The sequence below is a fragment of the Budorcas taxicolor genome, chromosome 2, assembly GCF_023091745.1.
Source record: "Budorcas taxicolor isolate Tak-1 chromosome 2, Takin1.1, whole genome shotgun sequence".
NCBI lineage: Eukaryota > Metazoa > Chordata > Mammalia > Artiodactyla > Bovidae > Budorcas > Budorcas taxicolor.
Genome location: NC_068911.1, coordinates 50,903,196 through 50,925,456, shown reverse-complemented (window position 1 = coordinate 50,925,456; position 22,261 = coordinate 50,903,196). Strand labels below are relative to the sequence as shown.

Genomic DNA, 22,261 nt, shown 5'->3' with positions numbered 1-22,261 from the left:
GGATGAGATGGCTGGATGGCATCACGGACTCGATGCACGCGAATCTGAGTGAACCCCGGGAGTTGGTGACGGACAGGGAGGCCTGGCGAGCTGCGATTCACGAGGTCGCGAAGAGTCGGACATGACTGAGCTACTGAACTGAACTGAACTTCAAACTTCAGGATGGAGATCCCGGAACAATAAACAGCCCCCGCGAATGACTGCAAACTCTCTGAAGTATTAAATGCTAGATTTATGACTCCATAAACCTTGATACAGTTTCCCTGGTGGTTCAGTGGTAAAGAATCCACCTGCCAGTGCAGGAGATTAGGGTTCGCTCCATGGATGGGGAAGATCCCCTGGAGAAGGAAACAGCAACCTACCCCAATATTCTTGCCTGGGAAATCCCCTGGACAAAGGAGCCTAGAGTCCTCTGTAGCCTCATGGCTACAGTCCATGGGGTCACAAAAAGGTTGACATCACTTAGCGTCTAAACGACAATAACACCTTGATACAGTCTGTGTAATAACCCTTAGACATGGTAATTTGTTATTCTAATGAACACAGTGGTTAAATGGGGTTGGCGGTATTTTTGTCATAGAAAATTGTTAACTGTTATAGAAAAAGTTTTGCCAGCATTCCAAGTCAGAAAAACTTAAAATTTTTTCTTTATTTTTTTTTAACAGCTACTATGTGATCAGTTTTGAACTTGAAATTTTCTATCAGCAACTGTATAAGACACAGTGGTGGGGAGCCATAAATGAAATCGTGAACAATTTGAGGCTAAAAAGACTTCCACTGACAGATGCTCAATTACACGAACAATTTAAGAAAAAATTTGGTTTCAAGAAAGCTATGAAATGCAAGGTATTTCAGTGGTTACTACATAATTTAGTATAAGAAATTATAAATAAGTAGCTATCTCAAACTTTTATCATAGGAATAAATAATGGGTCAAATGAAGTCTTTAATATACAATTAAGATTCTACATTTTAGTAGCTGAAAATTCTGAGTTCTACATTTCTGGCCAAGTTACAAAACAAACTGTTTATGAATGGAATTGTGATTAATCTTAATAACGGCTGATATTTATGGAGTGCTTATTTTGTATGCTAGGCACTGCTACAAATTCTTTCAAAAAACTCTTTCTAGACACTAGTATTATGTGTTATCAATCCTATTTTACAAATGAGAAATTTGACATGCAGTGAGTTGAGGGTCTTTCCCAAATCACACAGCTAGTAAATTGCAGAGTCAGGCTTCAGTTATGGGGACTAAATCTAAGGAACAACCCTGGCATCCTAAATCACATTTCTGCTTCAATATGCCTTGACTTACAACTTTTGAAACTGATAAATTAAGTGGTGAGCTCACCAATTTCAAAGGGCACATTGGCAGTTATTTACCATTTATTTCTTTTAATGTCCATAAATGTTAAGTAGTGATAAACTTAGTTTAATTTTAAAGTATTGAGTAGTCAGAACATCTAAAAATGGGACATTTTCACCTCTCAACTTTGAGATATAAAGCAAAGAATATTACTCTTGTAGCTATATATTTCAAGTCTCTGGACTTCTAAGTTAGACTGCTCTTAAGTTAGAGAAGGAATTTGATGACCATTTGGTTTTTAAATATTTCAGAAGGGTATTTGTCTATCTTGCTTGAATTGTCTCCTGAGAAGAAAGATCTACAACTTCTCCTTTAAAAAAAGGAAGGAAAAAAATTTCCCCAAAATATTTTTAAAGTTCTCAGAGTTTTTTTATAGCCCTAACAACTTCATTGCCCAGTGAAACACTTTACATATGGGTCTTGTGAAAATTCTACTGTAATTGAACACCAATCATGTGATTACATTAATATAGTTCATTGTCCTTTTTGTCCTTTCACTAAATTTTAGGTGCATTTTGAAAACACTAATTCTGACCTTCCTCATAATTTTAGAGTATCCCGTTTGGTATGAAGTCTGCTGTTGAAAGAGGATTATATGCTGTTTTCCATACATTTAGCCGTAAAACCTCAAGCTCGACGATCAATATTTCAGACGAAGCAGGTTATGCTATTTTCCATCATGCTGCTCTACACAACAGAGTTCCAGTCATCTGTCAGCTGTGCAACGCCAACTTCAACGTCAATCAGAGACGCTTCATTATACTTAACCAAGGTGCCATAATGTTTTTATCTCTTGAAATGTTTTTCTTTTACTTCAGCATTACCAATGCATGTTGATTTTAACACAAGGTTAAAATTTAGTATTGGAGACTGGAGCACAGTTGTTTCGGTTTTATTTATCTCAGAGGGGCTCCTTTTAGTTTTCTAAGTATCACCTGTTGCTCTCTTATATAGTATTATTCATTTGTTTATTGTGTTTCCTTCACTGAATATAAGCTCCATGAAGGGCAAGGATTTGGTTTACTTTGTTTGCCATGGTACCCTAGGGCCCACAAGAAAACCTGGCATTGGTAGATGCTTGAGAAATACTTGTTGAATGAATGGCATGATGGTGAACTCAGGGTAGTATCTGATAATCACTGACATAATTAATATACAGTGATGTACTGTAGAAAGTCTGAGAAAAGGGAGATAATCAGAGATCCCGACAGAATACCCTGTTCTTATTCCAGGTTTTTAACCAGGTAATAGTTTCTTCATACTACATAAACATATGTAATAACAAAACATCCCTCTGTAATTATAATTTTAGGATTAATGACCCCTTTAAGGCTAACCTGGTTTAAACTTTAAAAAGCAAAATTTCCTGATTATTAGAATTATATACATATTTATATGTTCATTGGAATAAATTTAACCAGTATAAAAATAATAAAATTGAAAATGAAAGTAGAAGCCCTCCATAACTGAAGAGGGGAAATAAGGTCTGATGCAACAATATTGGCAATAAGAAATGGTGATTTTATATTTTAACATGTTGTCTTAAGAAGCTGTGTTAAATTTTCACACCAAAACAAAATGTGCTGCTTTAATCCTACTGACTGTTGAACAACTTCGTACTCTGTCAGTATAACTGAAATGCTTTGGCACTAAGATGCTTCTATAACTTAATTAAAATATTCAGCAGACAGTGAACTTAGAGCAAAATTCAGTCAAAATGTAGTAGATGGCCTGTTATTTGAAGATGTGTTTTAAGAGTTTTTGATGTTAAAAAAAATCTTTCATAATTAAAGTTTCTGTGTCATATTGTGACTATCGATTTCCATTTGCTGAGAACTGAGTAGAGATTGAGGTACGGAAAATATCTAACCACTGTCAATGTCTGTGTATTATGACTTCACCAACACAAAGCTGTCCCGTGTGAATTTTGGCCAGCCATGTGGGAGGCAGCACTCCTGGGTCTGTCTGATGCCATACCAGGCGCATACCCATGCCTAAATGGCTTTGCCAGAAGTTACTCTCAGTGTTGTTTGATGTAACCCTATCACCTGCATCTCAACATAGTCATTTTGTTCACCTCCATGAGTCAATTTTGACTAATTTGGAAAACTGATATGTATTAATAATCATACTTCTATGTGTATTCCTTTTTAAAACAGAGTCATCAAAAGTAGACATGAAAAAAGAAAGAAATGGTAAGACTTAAGTAAAATATTTCACATTTTTAAAAGTTCACTGCATATATTAAAACTTATAGTATATAATCTTCAAATTCTGTCACGTGAGGATAACACAAAATGATCTTGCTATACAATTTGAAGTGTATATTTTTTCTACCTGTGATTATTCATTCATATATTTTCAGTTTGGACAGTAGATCCTTTTTTAACCATGGTATTTGCAAATTATCTCTACTTATTTTTATAAAATCAGGGCCTAAAATGGGTTTTATGCCCCCCAGAATGAGCAATTAATAGTATATAGATATGCTGCCACCTAGCGACAGGCACATTCTGGGCAGTCTGAGAATGCATCATTCTTGCTGAGGTGAGAGACTTTAACTCAAGTGTTGCATATGCAGAAATCAGAAAAAGTTTTAAAGGATACACCATATATATATATATATATATATATATATGACTATACCTTCATACTCTAAATAAGATAATTCAAAGAGGGTTTATTTTTAAAGAAATCATTTGCAAAGACCTGAATTTTGTAAGGGGAAGAATGATAGTCATTCAGTTGTGTCTGACTCTTTGCAACCCTATAGACTGTAGCTCACCAGGCTCCTCTGTCCATTGGCTTCTCCAGGCAAGAATACTTGAGTGGGTTGCCATTTCCTTCTCTGGGGGATCTTCCCGACCCAGGGATCAAGCCTGGGTCTCCTGCATTGCAGGCAGATTTCTTCTCATCTGAGCCGCCAGGGAAGCCTAGTGGAAGGGCAATAGTTATGCAAACCAGCCTCTAGCCATTGATGGAAGAACAGCTAACCAGAGGTGACCAGGGAGGTTAGGTATCCTGACCTCACCTTTTCCTCCTCCAGTCTTCTGCCAGGGCTCCCCACAGGCAGTTACAGACAAGAAGACAAAGGGCAGGGGCTGCAAAATCTGCAGAGGCCTGCAAAGTCTGAACAGAGCAAGAAGGATGGTAGAGGGAGGTGAGCGGCCTGGAGGGGAAAAAGGAAGCTTATCTACTGGCCCATCTAATTTACAGCTGAGTAAGGCTTCCCTGGTGGCTCAGATGGTAAAGAATCTGCCTGCAATGCACAAGACCTGGGTTTGATCCCTGGGTCGGGAAAATTTCCTGGAGAAGGCAATGGCTATTGACACGAGTATTCTTGCCTGGAGAATCCCATGGGCAGAGGCGCCTGGTGGGTTACAGTCCATCGGGCCACAAAGAATAGGACACGGATGAGCAACAAACACTTTCAGCAATGGTATACTTCTTGCATTCTTGCTCCATTTGTTTCTTTTTCTTTTCTAAATACTACTTATGGCTACCTTGTATAATATTTATTTGTTTACTCTGACTCCCTGAATTGAATATAAGGTCTATAAAGGGCAAGGATTTGGTTTACTTTGCCATGGAATCCTAGAAGAAAGCCCGGCATAGTAGGTAGTCAGGAATGGTTATTGAGTGGACACATGATGGATGAAGGCAGGGAAGTATTTCAAAATCAGTGACGTTATTAGTACAGAGTAACAAACTATAGAAGTTCAGGAAAGAGAGAGAGAGAGAAAGGTCCCAAGAAAGCATCTGTTCTTTAGACCAGAGTACTTTCTTTACCTGAGAATTTCTTCAGACTATATAAATCCCTCCAGAATGCCCCTGATTCGAGCATGACTAGGACAGTGTTTCTCAGCCTCAGCACTCCTGATGTGGTGGGCTTGACAATTCTGGGATGTGAGGGCTGTCCTGTGCACTGTAAGATGTCTAATAGCGTCCCTGGCCTCTACCCACTAAATGCCACTAGTGACCCGCACTCCAGTTGTGACAACCAAAAATACCATCAGACATTGCTTATGTCAAAGAGGGGGGCACTATTATGGGGTAAAACTTTCACGTGTGTAGGAATCACATGTATCTTGTTAAATGAAGACTGATTCAGAGGGCTTGGGTAAGAGCCAAGGTCCCGAATTCCTATTAAACATACTTTAAAAGGAGTAAGAGGGGGATTTAAAACTATTATTCCTGCCCGTAGGTTGTGCTGAAACATTTTTTGGAAAAGGATAGACAGGCGAAGGAGAAGATCCTGTGGAGGTTTCTGCTCTTGGGTTTCTGCCCCAGTAAGCTGTGGTTCTCTGTAATCTTCCTGCCTACCTCTCTTAGTCTTAGGAGCGGCATTTCTGCCCTGTGACCTCACTTCTCTAATGGATCTGAGAAGAGCTGTTCATTTTCCAGCTTGTTCAAGTTTTTCCTTGCTGTTAGGATGGATTGGGGAATTTTAAGCTCCTTACAGGCGAGACCAGAAACTAGAAGACTAAGCAATAATTTTAAACGATTAGATTTGGCTCAGATGTTATGTATTATTAAAGGCTGTGATATAGAACTTAGACTGCTAAGACAGGCAGGAAGCCATTGAAATTTTCTGAGTTGGAAGAAAAACAGTGCTTCCCTGAGGAAATACCATTTTGGCTGAGGAATAAATAAGATTTAGGTAGACCCCAATCATAGAAGTATTGTTTGGGAGAAGGAAGCTTTCAGACAGCAGAAATAGCCCAGAGTGATCAGATAATTCATCATCCAAAGCAACGAGTTTGAAAATGAATGGGCACTATTAATTATTATGCTGGGCAACAGGCATAGACCAGTACTTTCCTGGGAGCCTGGAATGTGTGGTCAGTCACTGTATGTTTGAAGAGCTACAAGAATGAAGAGAACAAGGTATGTATGTTGTGCTTCTCTCCATCTATCTTCCCTCTCTCTTTCTTCCCTTCTTTCTTCCTTTCTTTTTCTTCTTGGAGGGGAGATGGTTCAGGTTAAGTTGGAGCTAGTGCATCCTTTTTTTGTACTCATGATCAAGTGGCCTCAGGAAGCCACTAAAAAGTTTTAAACAAGAGATAAAAAGATCAGTACATTTTGACAAGTGTTGGGAAGGGCAAGAGCAAAGTGGGGATATCAGTTGAGGTTCTAGAGATACTTAGACTTGGTGATGTGCGTGCATGCTTAGTCACTCAGTCGTGTCCAAGTCTTTACAACATCTTGGACTGATGTCCACCAAGCTCCTCTGTCCATGGGATTATCCCAGCAAGAATACTGGAGCGGGTTGCCATTTCTAATTTTAGCAAATCTTCCCAATCCAGGGATTGAACCCACGTCTCCTGCATTGGCAGGTGGACGCTGAGCCTGTTTGGAATCCCCAGACTTAGTAATGAGAGCTGGTTATGAAGCTGAAATGAGAGGTTAGGTTTCTAGTTTATAGAATTGGCTGGAAGACAACATCCTTCATGAATTAGGGAGCAATGAAAGAGGATCAAGTTTGGAGGAAAAGATGGGAGTTCAGTTTTGAATAGGATACGTTTGAAGGGGGTATGGAGAGATCTGGAGCTTGGAGAATAAATCAGATCTAGAGGCATAATCCTAGGAGTCATCAACTTATAGGTTGTAAATGAAGCCATTGAGGAGATAAAAGTCTTAAGGCTCATTTCGACATCAGGACAATGAAAAGGTCCCAAAAGAGACTGCACAATAAGTAGCCAGAGGGATTGGAGAGAAATAAGAGGGTCTCATATCTCAAAAGCCAGGGGAAGAAACCATTTTAAAACTGAAGTGTTCAACTTACTGTTGAGAAAATACGAACTGAAAAATACCCACCGGGATTTAGTGACATAGAGATCTTTTATGAGCATATATATATATTTAATTTTAAAGAACTTTATCATACTACAAAGCATTTGAATAAAATGGAAAGTAATTTAAATAAGAAATAGTTTATAACACTGATAAGACTATTTTATATATTGACTTAAATTTTCAAATATTTAATATTTTGAGTGTTACATTTATTCTTCATAACTTATAAAGAAGTATTTATTTTTAATGGTCAGGTATACAGAGTTAAAGAAATACAGAGTTGCCTAAATCCTTTTAGTGATCTTCTTAGAGCTTTTATGTCACACAGAACTAAGCTCTGTGGTTGGACATAATTAATAAAAAGGCATGTTTTTTAGGAATGTTAGGTCTTTGAGCACTGAAGTAACTGTCTGTCCATTCTAGGTCCAACACCTCTACACCTGGCAGCACAGACTTGCTCCTTAGAAACAACCATCTGTCTCCTCTGTTTCAAAGCTGATTATACACTTTCTGAAAAAAGAGGCTGGATGCCAATTCACTTTGCTGCTTTCTATGACAATATCTGCATCATAATTGTTCTCTGCAGGAAGGATCCTAGTTTACTAGAAGCTGAGGCAACAGCTGAGTAAGTTACTAATCTTTTGTAAAAATACAAATTTCTGCTTTCGTGTCTTGCCCCAAACACTGACCCTAAAAGGAATGGTTGTTAGGACTGATTTCAAAGGCTATGTCAGGCTTACTCTGCTGCCTTTTCTGGTCGCTATCTTCTTCTACCATTTATTTTTAGAATTTATAAACAGCAAACTTCTATTAACCTATACAAGTTTTCTGGAAGAATAAGGAAGGAGTAAGTCCTAGGAAGTTTTTCCTAACCTTTTCTGAAAGGGTGGTTCTACAGATAAGTTTATCAAGTTAACTACTTAGTGTCTTAGAAGAAACACAAGGGAAGGAGAAGTTGTTCTAAATTGAGCCTTATACAACCAGGAGGCCGCTCCAGACCAAGACGGACAGACCACGGACAACAGGAGAAATATCTAGTGGTATCCAAGACAGAAAGACAATACAAAGAGGGAAGACAACTTTGCGATAGGGAAACATCCCACACAATGTTCTGTTTTACAATTTAGCTAACTCGCAACCTTTGGGGTGAAGGTAAACTTCTCCTGAGGGTATTTTCTTGGCCAGTAATCCAGCTACCAGGTTACTGTTTTGATTTAGGCAGTTTCAGACATCTCTGAATCTTCAAACAACTTGTCCATTATTATTCATTGTAGAAATAAATCCTCCCTAGGTTGGGGCAGAGATGTGTGTGGAGAAAGCTTTCTGGAAACCAGGATCTCTGGCTAATAGATTCTCTGTCAAATAGGCTCTGGAAAGAGCCAAGAGAAGTGGAGATCTGAGTGCAGTTCTTAGTTCTGTCGTGTTTTGACAGTGTATCTTTGAGCGCAAGTGGGGTAAAAGACTGGAAGCACTAAAAACGTCCAACAGTTGAAAATGAGAAGTTGAAGTAAGAAGCTATCTGCGAACATAAGGAAGAAGCAAAGGATTTAGAGAAAGGACAGTTACCAAGGTTGAGATCTATGTGGAGCTCCTGAGAAGTGTGACCATGTGTGATATGGAGACAGATTAGGAGGGTGTGACGGGGACCTGAGAGATCAGGACACAGATGGTGGCTGGCATGGGGGCTGAAGTCACTGATCACAGAAAGGAGGCATGTTGGTGAGGCAGCCGATGCAAGAGCTAGGATGGTGGAAGGGACCCACTGGCAGGAGGGCAGTGGCAGTGCGGACCTGGAAAGGGTAATGTAATCTGATAACCTGTTTTTCAAGTGAGGGAAATCAGAGCGAGGGTGTTAGAAGTATTATAGAAGTAACCTTTATTCCTACCACTGAGTAGGAGAAAGAAAGGAACAGGAAGAGAACATTCTTGTTCAAATTGAAAAGCGAGAAAATGAAGAGATGTTTACTCATAAAGGACAAGTTTTCCCTGGGCCCAGGAAAAAGAGGATAGAGGAGAGGCCTGGGCCAGCTGGGTATTGGTGAGTACAAGGACAGGCAGCAAGAGAAAGCGGTTCAGAAGGCATGGGTGTAAGGACTAGAAAATTAATATTTGAGGTCATGTAATATGGTGAAAGGAGAAGGCACCCCACTCCAGTACTCTTACCTGGAAAATCCCATGGACGGAGGAGACTGGTAGGCTCCATGGGGTCGCTAAGGGTCGGACACGACTGAGCGACTTCACTTTCACTTTTCACTTTCATGCATTGGAGAAGGAAATGGCAACCCACTCCAGTGTTCTTGCCTGGAGAATCCCAGGGACGAGGGAGCCTGGTGGGCTGCCGTCTATGGGGTCACACAGAGTTGGACACGACTGAAGCGACTTAGCAGCAAGATGGTGAAAAAAGGAAAGGAGACAATGTATGAAGGCCGTGTTAATAAGCTGATTGTTGGTATTCTCATTCTTTTACAGACAATAAAGTGATCCAGTTTGCTTAAGGTCGCATTGTTACTCAATAGATCTGTTAGTAGAGTTACAGTTGAGGTTGCCTTGACAAAGAGACCCCAAGTATCTTTGTTTTAAAAAAGGATAATGTAGTTCTGTTCCGTGAAGTCTAGGCTGATGGTCAAATGCTGGCGTAACAGGTTGGCAGTATGAGAAACCCAGAGGTCCTGTTGTTGCGTCTTCATGTGTGGTTCCCCTATTCTGGTACAGAATGACCACTTCTGCTTTCATTATTATGCCTGCATTCTAGCCTTGAGAGAAAGAGAGAGCAAAAGTAATGGCACACTCCATTTCTCTTTGAGGAATCGCCAGGTAACTTCTACTAACACCACACAGGCCAAACTCAGTCGTGTGGCCATACCTCTTCACATGGGAAGCGAGGAAATGTGGCATTGGGCTGGCCTGTTTTGTGCCCAACCAAAAGACCTTCACTGTCCAAAAAGCAGATCCTGAGGTTTTTGACAAAAAGTGTTGGTTTCTGCCACACTGAGGACGCTGTTATTTGAGAAGTGGACATGAGTTCTAAAGAGATTGGTTGACACACTGTCTGAGCCTCAGTTTCATCATTTGTAAAATGGGCTGATCATACTTGCCTCGCTTTTTCACCTTCATTCATAGACTTGTTGTGAGGAATCAATGAGATGGCATATTCTAAGAACTCTGTACAGATTATATCAACTTCTGAACAGATTACAAGGCATGATAATTAAGTTGGGAGGGAGGGTGGGGACAGCTAAGGCCAGGGAGGCAAATCTGTTTACCTGTGGTATCTACAGAAGAGTACTGTGTAAGGAAGAGAAGGTGATGTAGCCATCAGAGTTCCTCCAACAGTGGTTTGGATAGCTTTACAGAAAGTGATTTGACACTATACGTGTGCTCAGTTATTACCAGGTTTTCCTCCATTTTTAGCAATCAGTGTACTCCACTGCTCCTTGCTGCCACATCGGGAGCCCTGGACTCTATTCAATACCTGCTTTCTCTTGGTGCTAACTGGAGAAAAACAGATATTAAAGGAAATAACATCATTCATTTATCAGTGCTAACCTTTCACACAGAGGTGCTCAAGCATATAATAGAGTTAAACATTCCTGAACTCCCAGTTTGGAAAACATTGGTAGGTGAGTATGGAGCACATACTTTCTTTATAAATAACTGTTCTTATCATTATTCAATTTAATTATTGATACTCACTCTGAAATAGAACAAACAAAGCATGCATCATATTTTGAGTTAAAACCAAAAATACAACAAAACTGAACTATTTTTATTTTTCTATGTGAAAAATTAGTTTTATTTCTGAATTAAAATAAAAGAATAATAACCCAGATGATAATTTATACAATTATATCTATTTTTACTTTTCCAACTTTTTCCAAAAGCAACCGTCCTCTGTTCCATCAAAAAAAAAAAAGAAGAAGAAGAAGAAGAATTAGGAAATTAAAGTTTGAGTGGATAATACAAAATTCATTCCTCACCTCCTAATTTTAGAAAGAGTTTCAGCAACATCTTTCCTCATATTTTGATAATGTTGTATGAAAAAATTCTATTTGAGTTTCCCCCCACTCAATTTTTATTCAATCTAGCCAGAAATACTATAAAGGTAAGAATTACTGGTCAACTGAATGTACACATCTAATTTTACTCCCTTCTAAGTCCCAACTAAAATTACATGGCGATTAAATAGCAGCAAACAAGCACTGAAGAGAAAACCAGAAGAAGCAATAAAATGTTGAAAGCAGACAGGCAAATCCTAGGACTTAGCAGACCAGAGAAACCCATTCCAAGCCAACTGTGGGAAAGCTGAGCACATCTCAAGATTCGCACTACAGATCCCCACTTGGCTGGCTGCAGAGCTTTCTGCAGAGGCTAACCAGGAAAGACCTACAGATCTAAAGAGGGAATTCTGTCCGACTAACTGGAAACTGGGAATCTGAACCAAGAGAAAAGCAAAGCGAATTTCAAAGATGATAGCAAAGGGAAGTCCCAGAATGGAAAGAGTGTACCCAGACCAGCAGGAAAATGTGGGAGGAATGACCAACAGGTACAGAGCAAACTAAGCAGATGAAATAAAATAAGGAAATTATCACCTCTAGGCGATACATAGATATATATTTATACATATACTATCTATAGATATAGATAGAGAAATAAATGTGTACATATACTATATCAGCCCAAGAGATACTGGACAGGGTTTTCAATGTTTATTTGTGTGCATATATATCACTGTATATCTTTTTCTTCTCTGATTGCTGAGGCTAAGACTTCTAAAACTATGTTGAATAGTAGTGGTGAGAGTGGGCACCCTTGTCTTGTTCCTGACTTTAGAGGAAATGCTTTCCATTTTTCACCATTGAGGATAATGTTTGCTGTGACATTGTATATATGATACATATCTATCTATCTATAGAAATGTATATATAATATATATCTATCTAAATCTGTATCTGGGCTTCCCTGGTGTCTCAGCTGGTTAAGAATCTGCCTGCAATGTGGGAGACCTGGGTTCAATCCCTGGGTTGGGAAGATCCCCTGGAAAAAGGAACAGCTACCCACTCCAGTATTCTGGCCTGGAGAATTCCACAGACAGTAGAGTCCATCGAGTTGTAAAGAGCTGGACACGACTAAATGACTTTCACTTACTTTCAAATATATATCTGTATATCTATATCAGACATATAGATATGCATATACATACTAGCCATAGATATGTATATAGATATTACATATATTTATATATAAATAGTATAAATATACCCATATCTATAGATTATATATATATATATATGAGAAACTAAGAAGAGTATCTTGTTACTTTTGATAAAGGCTAACACATTTGAAATACAGTGGTAAGTTGTATCATAGAAAAGCAAGAAAATTCCAGAAAAATATCTGCTTCTGCTTCATTGACTATGCTAAAGCCTTTGACTGTGTGGATCACAAAAAACTACGGAAGATCTTTAAAGAGATGGGAATACCAGACCACCTTACCTGCCTCCTGAGAAATCTGTATGCAGGTCAAGAAGCAACAGTTAGAACCAGACAGGAAACAACAGACTGGGTCCAAATTGGGAAAGGAGTATGTCAAGGCAGTATATTGTCACCCTGCTTATTTAACTTATATGCAGAGTACATCATGTGAAATGCTGGCCTGGATGAAGCACAAGCTGGAATCAAGATTGCCAAGAGAAATATCAATAACCTCAGATATGCAGATGACACCACCCTTAAGGCAGAAAGTGAAGAGGAACTAGAGAGCCTCTTGGTGAAAGTGATAGAGGAGAGTGAAAAAGCTGACTTAAAACTCAACATTCAAAAAATGAAGATCATGGCATCTGGTCCCATCATGGCAAATAGATGGAAACAGTGACAGACTATTTTCTTAGGCTCCAAAATCACTGCAGATGGTGACTGCAGCCATGAAATGAAAAGACGTTTGTTCTTGGAAGAAAGCTATGACAAACCTAGACAGCATATTAAAAAGCAGAGACATTACTTTGCCAACAAAGATCCGTCTAGTCAAAGCTATGGTTTTTTCATCACTCTTATGGATGTGAGAGTTGAACCATAAAGAAAGCTGAGTGCTGAAGAATTGATGCTTTTGAACTGTGGTATTGGAGAAGACTCCCTAGAGTCCCTTGAACAGCAAGGAGATCAAACCAGTTGATCCTAAAGGAAATCAGTCCTGAATATTCATTGGAAGGACCGATGCTGAAGCTGAAGCTCTAGTACTTTGGCCACCTGATTCGAAGAACTGACTCATTGAAAAAAGACCCTGATGATGGGAAAGATTGAAGGCAGTAAGAGAAGGGGAAGACAGAGTATAAGATGGTTGGATGGCATCACTGACTCGATGGACAGGAGTTTGAGCAAGCTCTGGAAGTTGGTGATGGATAGGTAAGCCTGGTGTACTGCAGTTCATGGGGTCACAAAAAGTCAGACATGACTGAGTGAATGAACTGAAGACATTCTGGCCCCTAACAGTAATAGCCTAATGGTACAAAAAAAATTCTTGACAACCATTCCTTCTACAGCCATTGTTGGGAAGTCCTGATAATGATGTGAACAATAGCCATGAACGTCTAGCCACTGCTTCATTGCTTCATGCTCTATAATCGCTCTCTCTCACCACGCTGGCCATTTCCACTGTCAGTAAAAGAAGAATTAGCATTTAACTTTCCAGGATTAGCTCTTGGAGTGGAACCTGAATTTTAAAAGAGAATACCATGGAGTCAACTACCTAGGTAGGAGCTGGAACTAGATTTGTTATTATGGGGGCTGGGTAAAAAGAGATGAATGAAGATATTTCTATGAGGCTTTGTTTGCACCAGATAAATTATTTAGAATCATGTATATTTGTATAATTTTTTATCTGGAGTATAAGTTCATTCAAGGTTTTTTAAAGTATCTTCTTCATACTCAGACAATGTATAAAGCTTCATATATGATTTAATGCTGGGAAAGACTGAAGGCAAATGGAGAAGGGGGTGACAGAGGATGAGATGGTTAGATAGCATCACTGATTCAATGGACATGAATTTGAGCAAACTCAGGGAGACTGAGGACAGAGGAGCCTGGCATGCTACAGTCACAAAGAGTAAGACACAACTTAGCAACTGAATGAAAACAACAGATTTTTATTGACAGTAATGTAGTTTACTTTGCTATGCTTGAAAACCTATACTCAAATTTTATTCAACAACTGATTTCAGGCATAAGAGCTATATTATTTTCCAGATGATTTTTGAACCATGTGACTAGCCAATCTAAGTCATTCAGGCCAAAGATAAATAATTTTAGGATATTTTATACAGATTTTATATAGATTAGGATGTATTATATAGATTATAAACTCTGAAGATCACGGGTGTTCAGTGCACCTCTTAAAGAATGCAGCTGGTGATGTTGGTGATCTCAACTCATGGCTTCAGTTGGTCTATACAGAAACAGAATCAATCATGCTCTTACCTCTTGTGAAATTACAGCGTGTATTTTTCTGTTGAATACTTATTAGAAATGTTGCAGTGTGAAAGCTATAAACGAAGGATGATGGCTGTCATGTCTTTAGAAGTGATCTGCTTAGCAAATGATGAATACTGGAAATGTATTTTGGACGCAGGTGATGTAAAATCTATTAACTATCTTTTACTTATGCTATTTAATGGAGAGATATGTTCACTAACTCTAAAATGTATTTCTGATTGTGAAGAAAACTTTTTAGTTGATCTTAAGTTTCTATTTTTGTTTTTTCTAAGATAATTCCCTTTACCTGTAAACCTTGAATTTTATATTTCAAGTGAAAGTGGCACAGGATTAAAAACTATATAAAGCTCATTTCTCTAAAACTTTGCAAGCTTAAAAGTTATATTAAATTAATTCACCATACTACCCTTATGTTTACTTTCGCTGAAAAATTATCCCTTTTCTCTATTTGTACACTTTATTTATAAAAAATAGCGGTTACAGTATCAGGCCTGGGTCTGTAACCAGCTCTGCATTTAGAACTTAGACTGATTGCTTACATTTCTGTATGCTTAATTTCCTCATTAGTAAAATAGTTACTACCTCATAGGATTGTTTTGAGAACAGCACTACCCATTATAACTTTCTGAAATGATGGAAATATTCTATCTACACTATCCATTGTGGTAGCCATTACTCTAATGTGAATATTGGGCCCAAATGAGATGCTTCAGAAATATTGATTGATTGAATAAATGAATGAATGAAAAAGTTATAGGCAGTCCCCTAGCATGTTCCTAAAAACAAGTACAAAAAGTTTTTGTTCAAAAAAATGAACCACAGATAAATAGGTCATGATGCAGGTTTCATTTAAGGTAGCTAAACACATACATATATCCCTAATTATACCCATTATGTTTCCCCTGTTTCAGGCATGCTTGTTAGTGTTTTTCCTTCACTGAACCTAAGTAACAAGCATCCAACTGAAGCAGTATTTTCTATGTTAACCGTGCCCAGTGATTTCTATCTTTGAACCAATTGTTCTCATTTTTCACAGCTGCTTATATAAAATATGGGTAAAATATAACAAAGTGCTCGAATAATTGCATATACCACTGCAATGGTTGATGCAATAACCAAAAGTGAACTCTACCATACGGTAGCCCAAATAATTTATTTTTCAATTATCTTAAGCCAAAATTCAGTGTTTCAAAGGTGGCTTAGTGTTGCCAATATGAAATGTATGATTGTGTGCTGTGTGAAAATCAAATGTGTAGACAATGAGAACTGCCCACACTATAGACAAGATGGAAAAGTGCACTGGTGTGGTTTCAAATGATAATTTTATAAGTATTTCATCAAATTATTTGCTAATTGTTTATATGGCAATGCCCATAAATATTAAGTCTATCATGGTAATTTGACTACAAATAGTTACAAACCATGCTCTTTCTTGATCTTTTCATTGTAGGCACCATTCCTGCATTAATCAATCTATTAAAAGGCTCCAAAATAAAATTACAGTGCAAAACAGTTGGGTTATTGAGTAATATCTCAACCCACCCAAGTATAGTGCATGCTTTAGTAGAGGCGGGAGCCATTCCAGCTTTGATTAACCTCCTGGTTTCTGAGGAACCTGAGCTACACTCTCGATGCGCTGTCATTCTATATGATATTGCTCAACTTGAAAACAAGGATGTTGTTGCCAAACACGTAAGCTCTCTTCATAGAACATCATTTTGGCTGAGTGACTCTCTCATATCGAAGCTAGAAAGATGCCCATTTCATTCTGCAGTGGCCCTCATAAACTCCCAGGGCAGAATTCCAATCTCAGTGAGCATGCAAAGAGCAAACCAGCCACAATACCATGAGGACCAAAGTGAACAAGAGCAAGAACAAGAGCTCTGTGCTCAGAACAGGCACTGTGAAGGGCTGTGTGTCAACCCTGCCCTGAAGTCCCGCTGTTTGATTTTATTTCATTTCCCCCCCACCCAGTCCTACCCTCCTTGTCTCTTGCTATGTTTTTGGCCTTATTTATTTTTGTGTGGACTACTGTCTGTCTTTTATATCTCTTCACATCTTTCCTGGGCTTTTCCAACTCATTTCACTGTCCCTTGTCTCAAAAAATCTTCCCTGAGCACTGCTGTCTCTTCTGTGTGTCCTTGTTTTATAAATCGCCTAATATAATTTTTTCACTGATAATATCAAAAGCATTTTCAGTTAAAGTTTTTCATCTACTTTGTGATATATTTTTTTCTGATGAGCATCCTTTATCTGTCATAAGTTCTTCCTATTTTTTCTCTTATAATATGTTTGAACAGATCCTGTTCTAGGTCCTTTTTGATCAGTACTCAGCTTGAATGAGATAAGTTCTTTCTAATCTAGCTATTTGCAGGAAATGCATGTGGGAGAGAGCCCAGGTCCATGTTCTAGGCTGCAAGAATATGACATAGGCTGCAGATTTGTATGCATGGGACGTTTCAGCTTTGCTTTCCCTTAGCTGACAGCGATATAGTACCCATCATGTCGTTTCTATTTCCTCCACAGTGCAAAAATCTGTCTCTTTCTATCTCACCAATAAGTCTTCTTATAAACATCTTATCAGTATAATTCTCTATTTATCCTTGCCTTCCTTAACTTGCAACACTTTATGACTAACTGGTCAAGGGAAGATCCTGCTGCCGTCCTCCACACCCATTCCTATTGTTCCAGACAGGGAATTGTGTGTGTGTGTGTTTTCCTGTCCCTTAAAGTAGAGCCATTTACTTTAGAAAACTGTGTCCTACCAGTATTTCCTGTAGCCAGTGGCCATGGGAGATCTCTCTCATCTCTGTTGGTTACTCATAAACATTTATTATTGTTCAGCATTACAGATGTCTCCTAGCTTTATTGAAAATAATGTTACACCTCTGTTTCTTGCCTTGTTTAATATTCTTGCATTATTACTGTTAGTAGGGAGAAATGCCATCTTTACTCCACTTGAAATTAGTAAACTATATTTACATTTAAAAAGAGTATTTTGTGTTACATAAATATAACTGCCAATTACCAGTGCAGTGTATACAATGACAGATATTTCCAAATGGGCATTATATTCAATTGATATTACTCAGTTGTTTCACTTTTAGATACTTAAATGTTACAGTGAACTTGCAGCCTCAAATTATTTTGGTATAAATGAGGCTATTTGAAAATACATTTATAGGAACTCTCCTGGCTGTCCAGTGGTTGGGACTCTGCACTTCCAATGCAGGTTTGATCCCTGGTTGGGGAACAAAGATCCTACATGCTGCATGGAATGGCCAAAAAAGAGAGAAAATATATTTATAGAATACTCACCTTAAAATTAAAGACACGCTCAAAGTTGTGACAACTGTCACTTAATGTACCATATCGGTAAACACATTTGTTTATGGGCAATTGTTCTGTCCTAAATAAGCAGATATTTATATCAAGAAAGATTATAGACTTGTGTTTCTAACTAAAGATGGCAGACCTCCTAAATGAATTTGATTATAATTAAATACTATTTTATTTTTAGAATGGAATCCCAGCTCTGATAAATCTCTTAAACTTAGACATAGAAAGCGTGCTAGTAAATGTGATGAACTGTATGCGGGTCTTATGTATGGGAAACAAAAATAACCAAAGAGCAGTGAGAGACCATAAAGGCATCCCATACCTTATTTCATTTCTGAGTTCCGATTCAGGTAAGTCTCTATTTCTATATATTTTAAAGTGACCGGATATATTAAGTGAAGCAAATAAAGGTTTGGACCTGTCATTTATGAATAGATGTCCTGGATTTAACTTAGGATGGATCTAGACATGTGTAACATAACTTAACTTCTGAAACACTTACATTTAAACCACTGAATTTATAAAAGGAATTGATTCTCAAAGCCATTAATTTTTAAAATGTTGAACTAGACATTTAAAAAAATGGAAACGTTGGCACAAGTAATAAAAATAATGTAGTTAATATGCCCAGGGAGGCCAGTAGACATCTTCTTGGGTGAATAAGACACATGTTGATCATTGGAAGCTATTTTTCAGGTTACATAAGGACTTCAGATTTGTTGTGAGATATTGGATATCAAAATTCAAGGTAAGGAGGTAATTAGGCTAATTGTTAGACTCTGAAGTGCATAGAAATACCAAGAACACCAGAAGCTATGAGGCAGTTTCTGCAGCTACTGCAAATGGTCTCTTAGACTCTGTAAGAATTTTCTCATCCCAATGAGCATACACATAACAGTGTAAACTTCAAGTCTGTGGTTTTCCCCCACATATGGGGGGAGAAAAAATTGGGAGAAAGTGGGAGGAATAAAAAATTGGGGAAAAGCTTGTATGTTTTCCTTCCTGCTCAGTTTATCATCTTTCTTTCTAGTATAGCTCTCGGAGAATGAATACAGAATAACTATGTTGGCTATAATGTAAGACAAGGTTATGGATAAGGGGTTTGTTGCAGAAGGTTTTCTTTTACTTTAGTACTTCAAATTAAGCAATTATCATCTAAGAACTTCTTTCTTGTAGTGAAATCATTTGAAAGTTCTTTTCCTTTGTTACAAATTCATAAAGTCATTTGGAATATATTCACCTGTCTCCCATTCTGCCTAATTCTCTGAGTCTATTTCTGTGTATTGGGTAGGCTGGAGAAGTGGCCTCACGTAGGAGATGTCCTATGGAGTCCAGCCTCATGCTACCCTCTGGCCATCAGACCTAGATGCTCAGAGAGGACCCTTATGTGGGCTGTATGCCCCCTCCTGTTGTAACCGGGCCAGCTACCGTGGGCACACTGGTAGGCAAGGCTGGCCTTGGGACTCGTTGGCTGAGAGGCCCTGCCTTGTGTGGTTGCTGTGGGCAACTGGTGGGCAGGGCAGGCTCTGATGGGTAGCTAGTTGTGACGCCTGTCGTGAACTGGTACAAGCGAGCTGGCGGGAGGGGAGGGGCAGGCCCTTAGCACTGATAGGCTAGAAGGAGGATTCCAAAATGTGCCTTCCAGCATCAGTACAGTCGAGGGAGATCACAGAGCTAGCTGTCTCGGTGTCTGATTGCCCTGTGGAGTGCCAGCTGCCTCCTGCTTCCCCTGGGGGCTCTCCAAGATGAGCAAGTAGGTCTGTCCCTGGCACCTTTCACACTACTGCCTCTCTGCACTGGGCCTCGGAGCCTGTGAGATTTCGCATGCACCCTTTAAGACATTTTCAGTTTCCTACAGACACATGAAAAGATGTTCAACGTAACTAATCTTCAGGGAAATGTGAATCAAAACCACAATCAGGTATCACTTCACATCTGTCCAAAGCACTGTCATTGGAAAGATAGCAAATAACAAGCGTTGGCAAGGGTGTGGAGAAAAAAGAACTCTGGTGCACTGTTGGAGGGAATGTAAATTGGTACAGCCAATATGGAATAGAACTAACAAATGATCCAGCAAATCCACTTGTAGGTATTTACACAAGGAAAACTTACAGGCTAATTTATAGAGATAAAAGCACCCTTATGTTCCATGTGGCTCAGTTGGTAAAGAATCCGCCTGCAATGCAGGAGGCCTGGGTTTGATCCCTGGGTTGAGAAGATCCCCTGGAGAAGGGAAAGGCTACCCACTCCAGGATTCTGGCCTGGAGAATCCCATGGACTGTAGAGTCCATGGGGTCACAAAGAGTCAGACAGGACCGAGAGACTTTCACTTTCATGCTCCATGCAACATTAGTTACAATAATGAAGATATTGAAGCAACCCAAGTGCCTATTGACAGATGAATGAATAAAGAAGATGGTGTATATACACAATGGAATATTCACTGCCACAGAAAGAATGAAATCTTGCCATTTGCAGCAATATGGAAGGAACTAGAGGGTATTATGCTAAGTGACATAAGTCAAACAAAGAAATACTGCATTCACTTGTATGTGGAATCTAAAACTGAAAACAAATGAACAAACAAAACAAAAAGTAGATACAGAGAAAAAAGCGTACTTTTTCTCTTGAAGATAAAGAGAAAAAAACTGTGGTTGCCACAGGCAAAGGGGTTTGGGGGTTGCGTGAAGTAAGTGAAAGGGATTAAGAGGTACAAATTTCCAGTTATAAAATAAGTCATGAGGATGTAATATACAGCATAAGGAATGTGGTCAATAATATTGAAATTACTTTGTATGGGAATAGACAGTTACTTTTTGAGGTGATAGTTTCCTGTACATCTGAAACTAACATAATATTGTATGTCAACTATACTTCAATTTAAAAAAGAGAAAAGGGAGAAAAAAGAAAATGAATCTACGGTGAATGTATTCAGTTACTCCAATAATTCCTAGGACTCTATGCTAAGGGGAAAAATATACAAACAGGAAGGAAATGTGCCAAGATTTTTCCTAAGCATTGTTTAAAACAGTGAAAAGTTAGACACAACCCATTATTTTTAAAAATGTAAATGTTTAAGGAAATGTGAGATATACATTAATGGAATATTTAGGAGACACTGATATTCATAAAGAATGGGAGAAATTTGTTTTTACTGGTAAATTAAAATGCAGGATACTGTGTTTATAGTACAACTGTGTTGAGTACACGGAGAAGGCAATGGTACTCCACTCCAGTACTCTTGCCTGGAAAATCGCATGGACAGAGGAGCCTGGTAGGCTGCAATCCATGGGGTTGCAAAGAGTCGGACACGACTGAGCAGTTTCACTTTCACGCATTGGAGAAGGAAATGGCAACCCACTCCAGTGTTCTTGCCTGGAGAATCCCAAGGACAGCAGAGCCTGGTGGGCTGCTGTCTATGGGGTCGCACAGAGTCGGACACGACTGAAGCGACTTAGCAGCAGCAGCGGCAGCAGTGTTAAGTACAATACTATCTAAAGTGGTTTCCCTGGTGGCTCAGACGGTAAAGAATCCACCAGCAGTGCAGGAGACATGGGTTCGATCCCTGGGTTGCGAAGATCCCCTGGAGGAGGGCATGGCAACCCACTCCAGTATTCTTGCCTGGAGAATCTCCATGGACAGAGGAGCCTGGCGGGCTACAGTCCATAAAGGCACAAAAGAGTCGGACACGACTGAGTGACTCAGCACAACGTTATCTATATTTATATAATATATATTATATATTTACAAAAATAGTGGATGATATTACATGGAATGTTTGTGATTAGCTGGGAAAGTCTGAAGAGTTTTATTTCTTTATTTTCTAAATTTGCTAGACTCTATAAACTTGACTTTTAAATATGGAAAACTAGTGATACACTGCATGCTTATATTCCTACCTTTTAAAAGATTTATTTAACTGGTTCTTGAATTCATTTGAAGATATGTTGACAGCTGTATCTTCTGTTACAATCGCTGAGGTTGCTCGTGACAACAAGGAAGTTCAGGATGCTATGGCTCTGGAAGGAGCCATCCCTCCTCTGGTGGCTCTGTTTAAAGGAAAGCAGCTTAGTGTCCAAGTGAAGGGTGCAATGGCTGTGGAAGCACTGGCAAGTCACAACCCTGCTATCCAGAGAGCATTTCTAGAAAAATCATTAAGTAAATATCTTTTAAAACTTCTCAAGGTAGGAATTGCATTACTTTTCATTTTTCCTAAAGTATTCAATATTGAATTTAGTTAAGTGAAAAGAAAACTGAAACCACATTAAACAC

At 38.8% G+C, this 22,261-nt stretch overlaps 1 protein-coding gene across 1 annotated transcript in view; it reads left to right on the top strand.

The window, feature by feature from the left end:
- Positions 1 to 22,261, top strand: part of ANKAR (ankyrin and armadillo repeat containing) — a 52,385-nt gene that overhangs the window by 12,868 nt on the left and 17,256 nt on the right. Inside the window, exons 5-12 of the mRNA XM_052636192.1 lie at positions 666 to 846; positions 1,922 to 2,141; positions 7,589 to 7,790; positions 10,577 to 10,785; positions 14,682 to 14,786; positions 16,101 to 16,342; positions 18,171 to 18,339; positions 21,932 to 22,173. Coding sequence (XP_052492152.1) covers positions 666 to 846; positions 1,922 to 2,141; positions 7,589 to 7,790; positions 10,577 to 10,785; positions 14,682 to 14,786; positions 16,101 to 16,342; positions 18,171 to 18,339; positions 21,932 to 22,173 — 1,570 coding nt within the window. The remainder of the gene's footprint in view (positions 1 to 665; positions 847 to 1,921; positions 2,142 to 7,588; positions 7,791 to 10,576; positions 10,786 to 14,681; positions 14,787 to 16,100; positions 16,343 to 18,170; positions 18,340 to 21,931; positions 22,174 to 22,261) is intronic.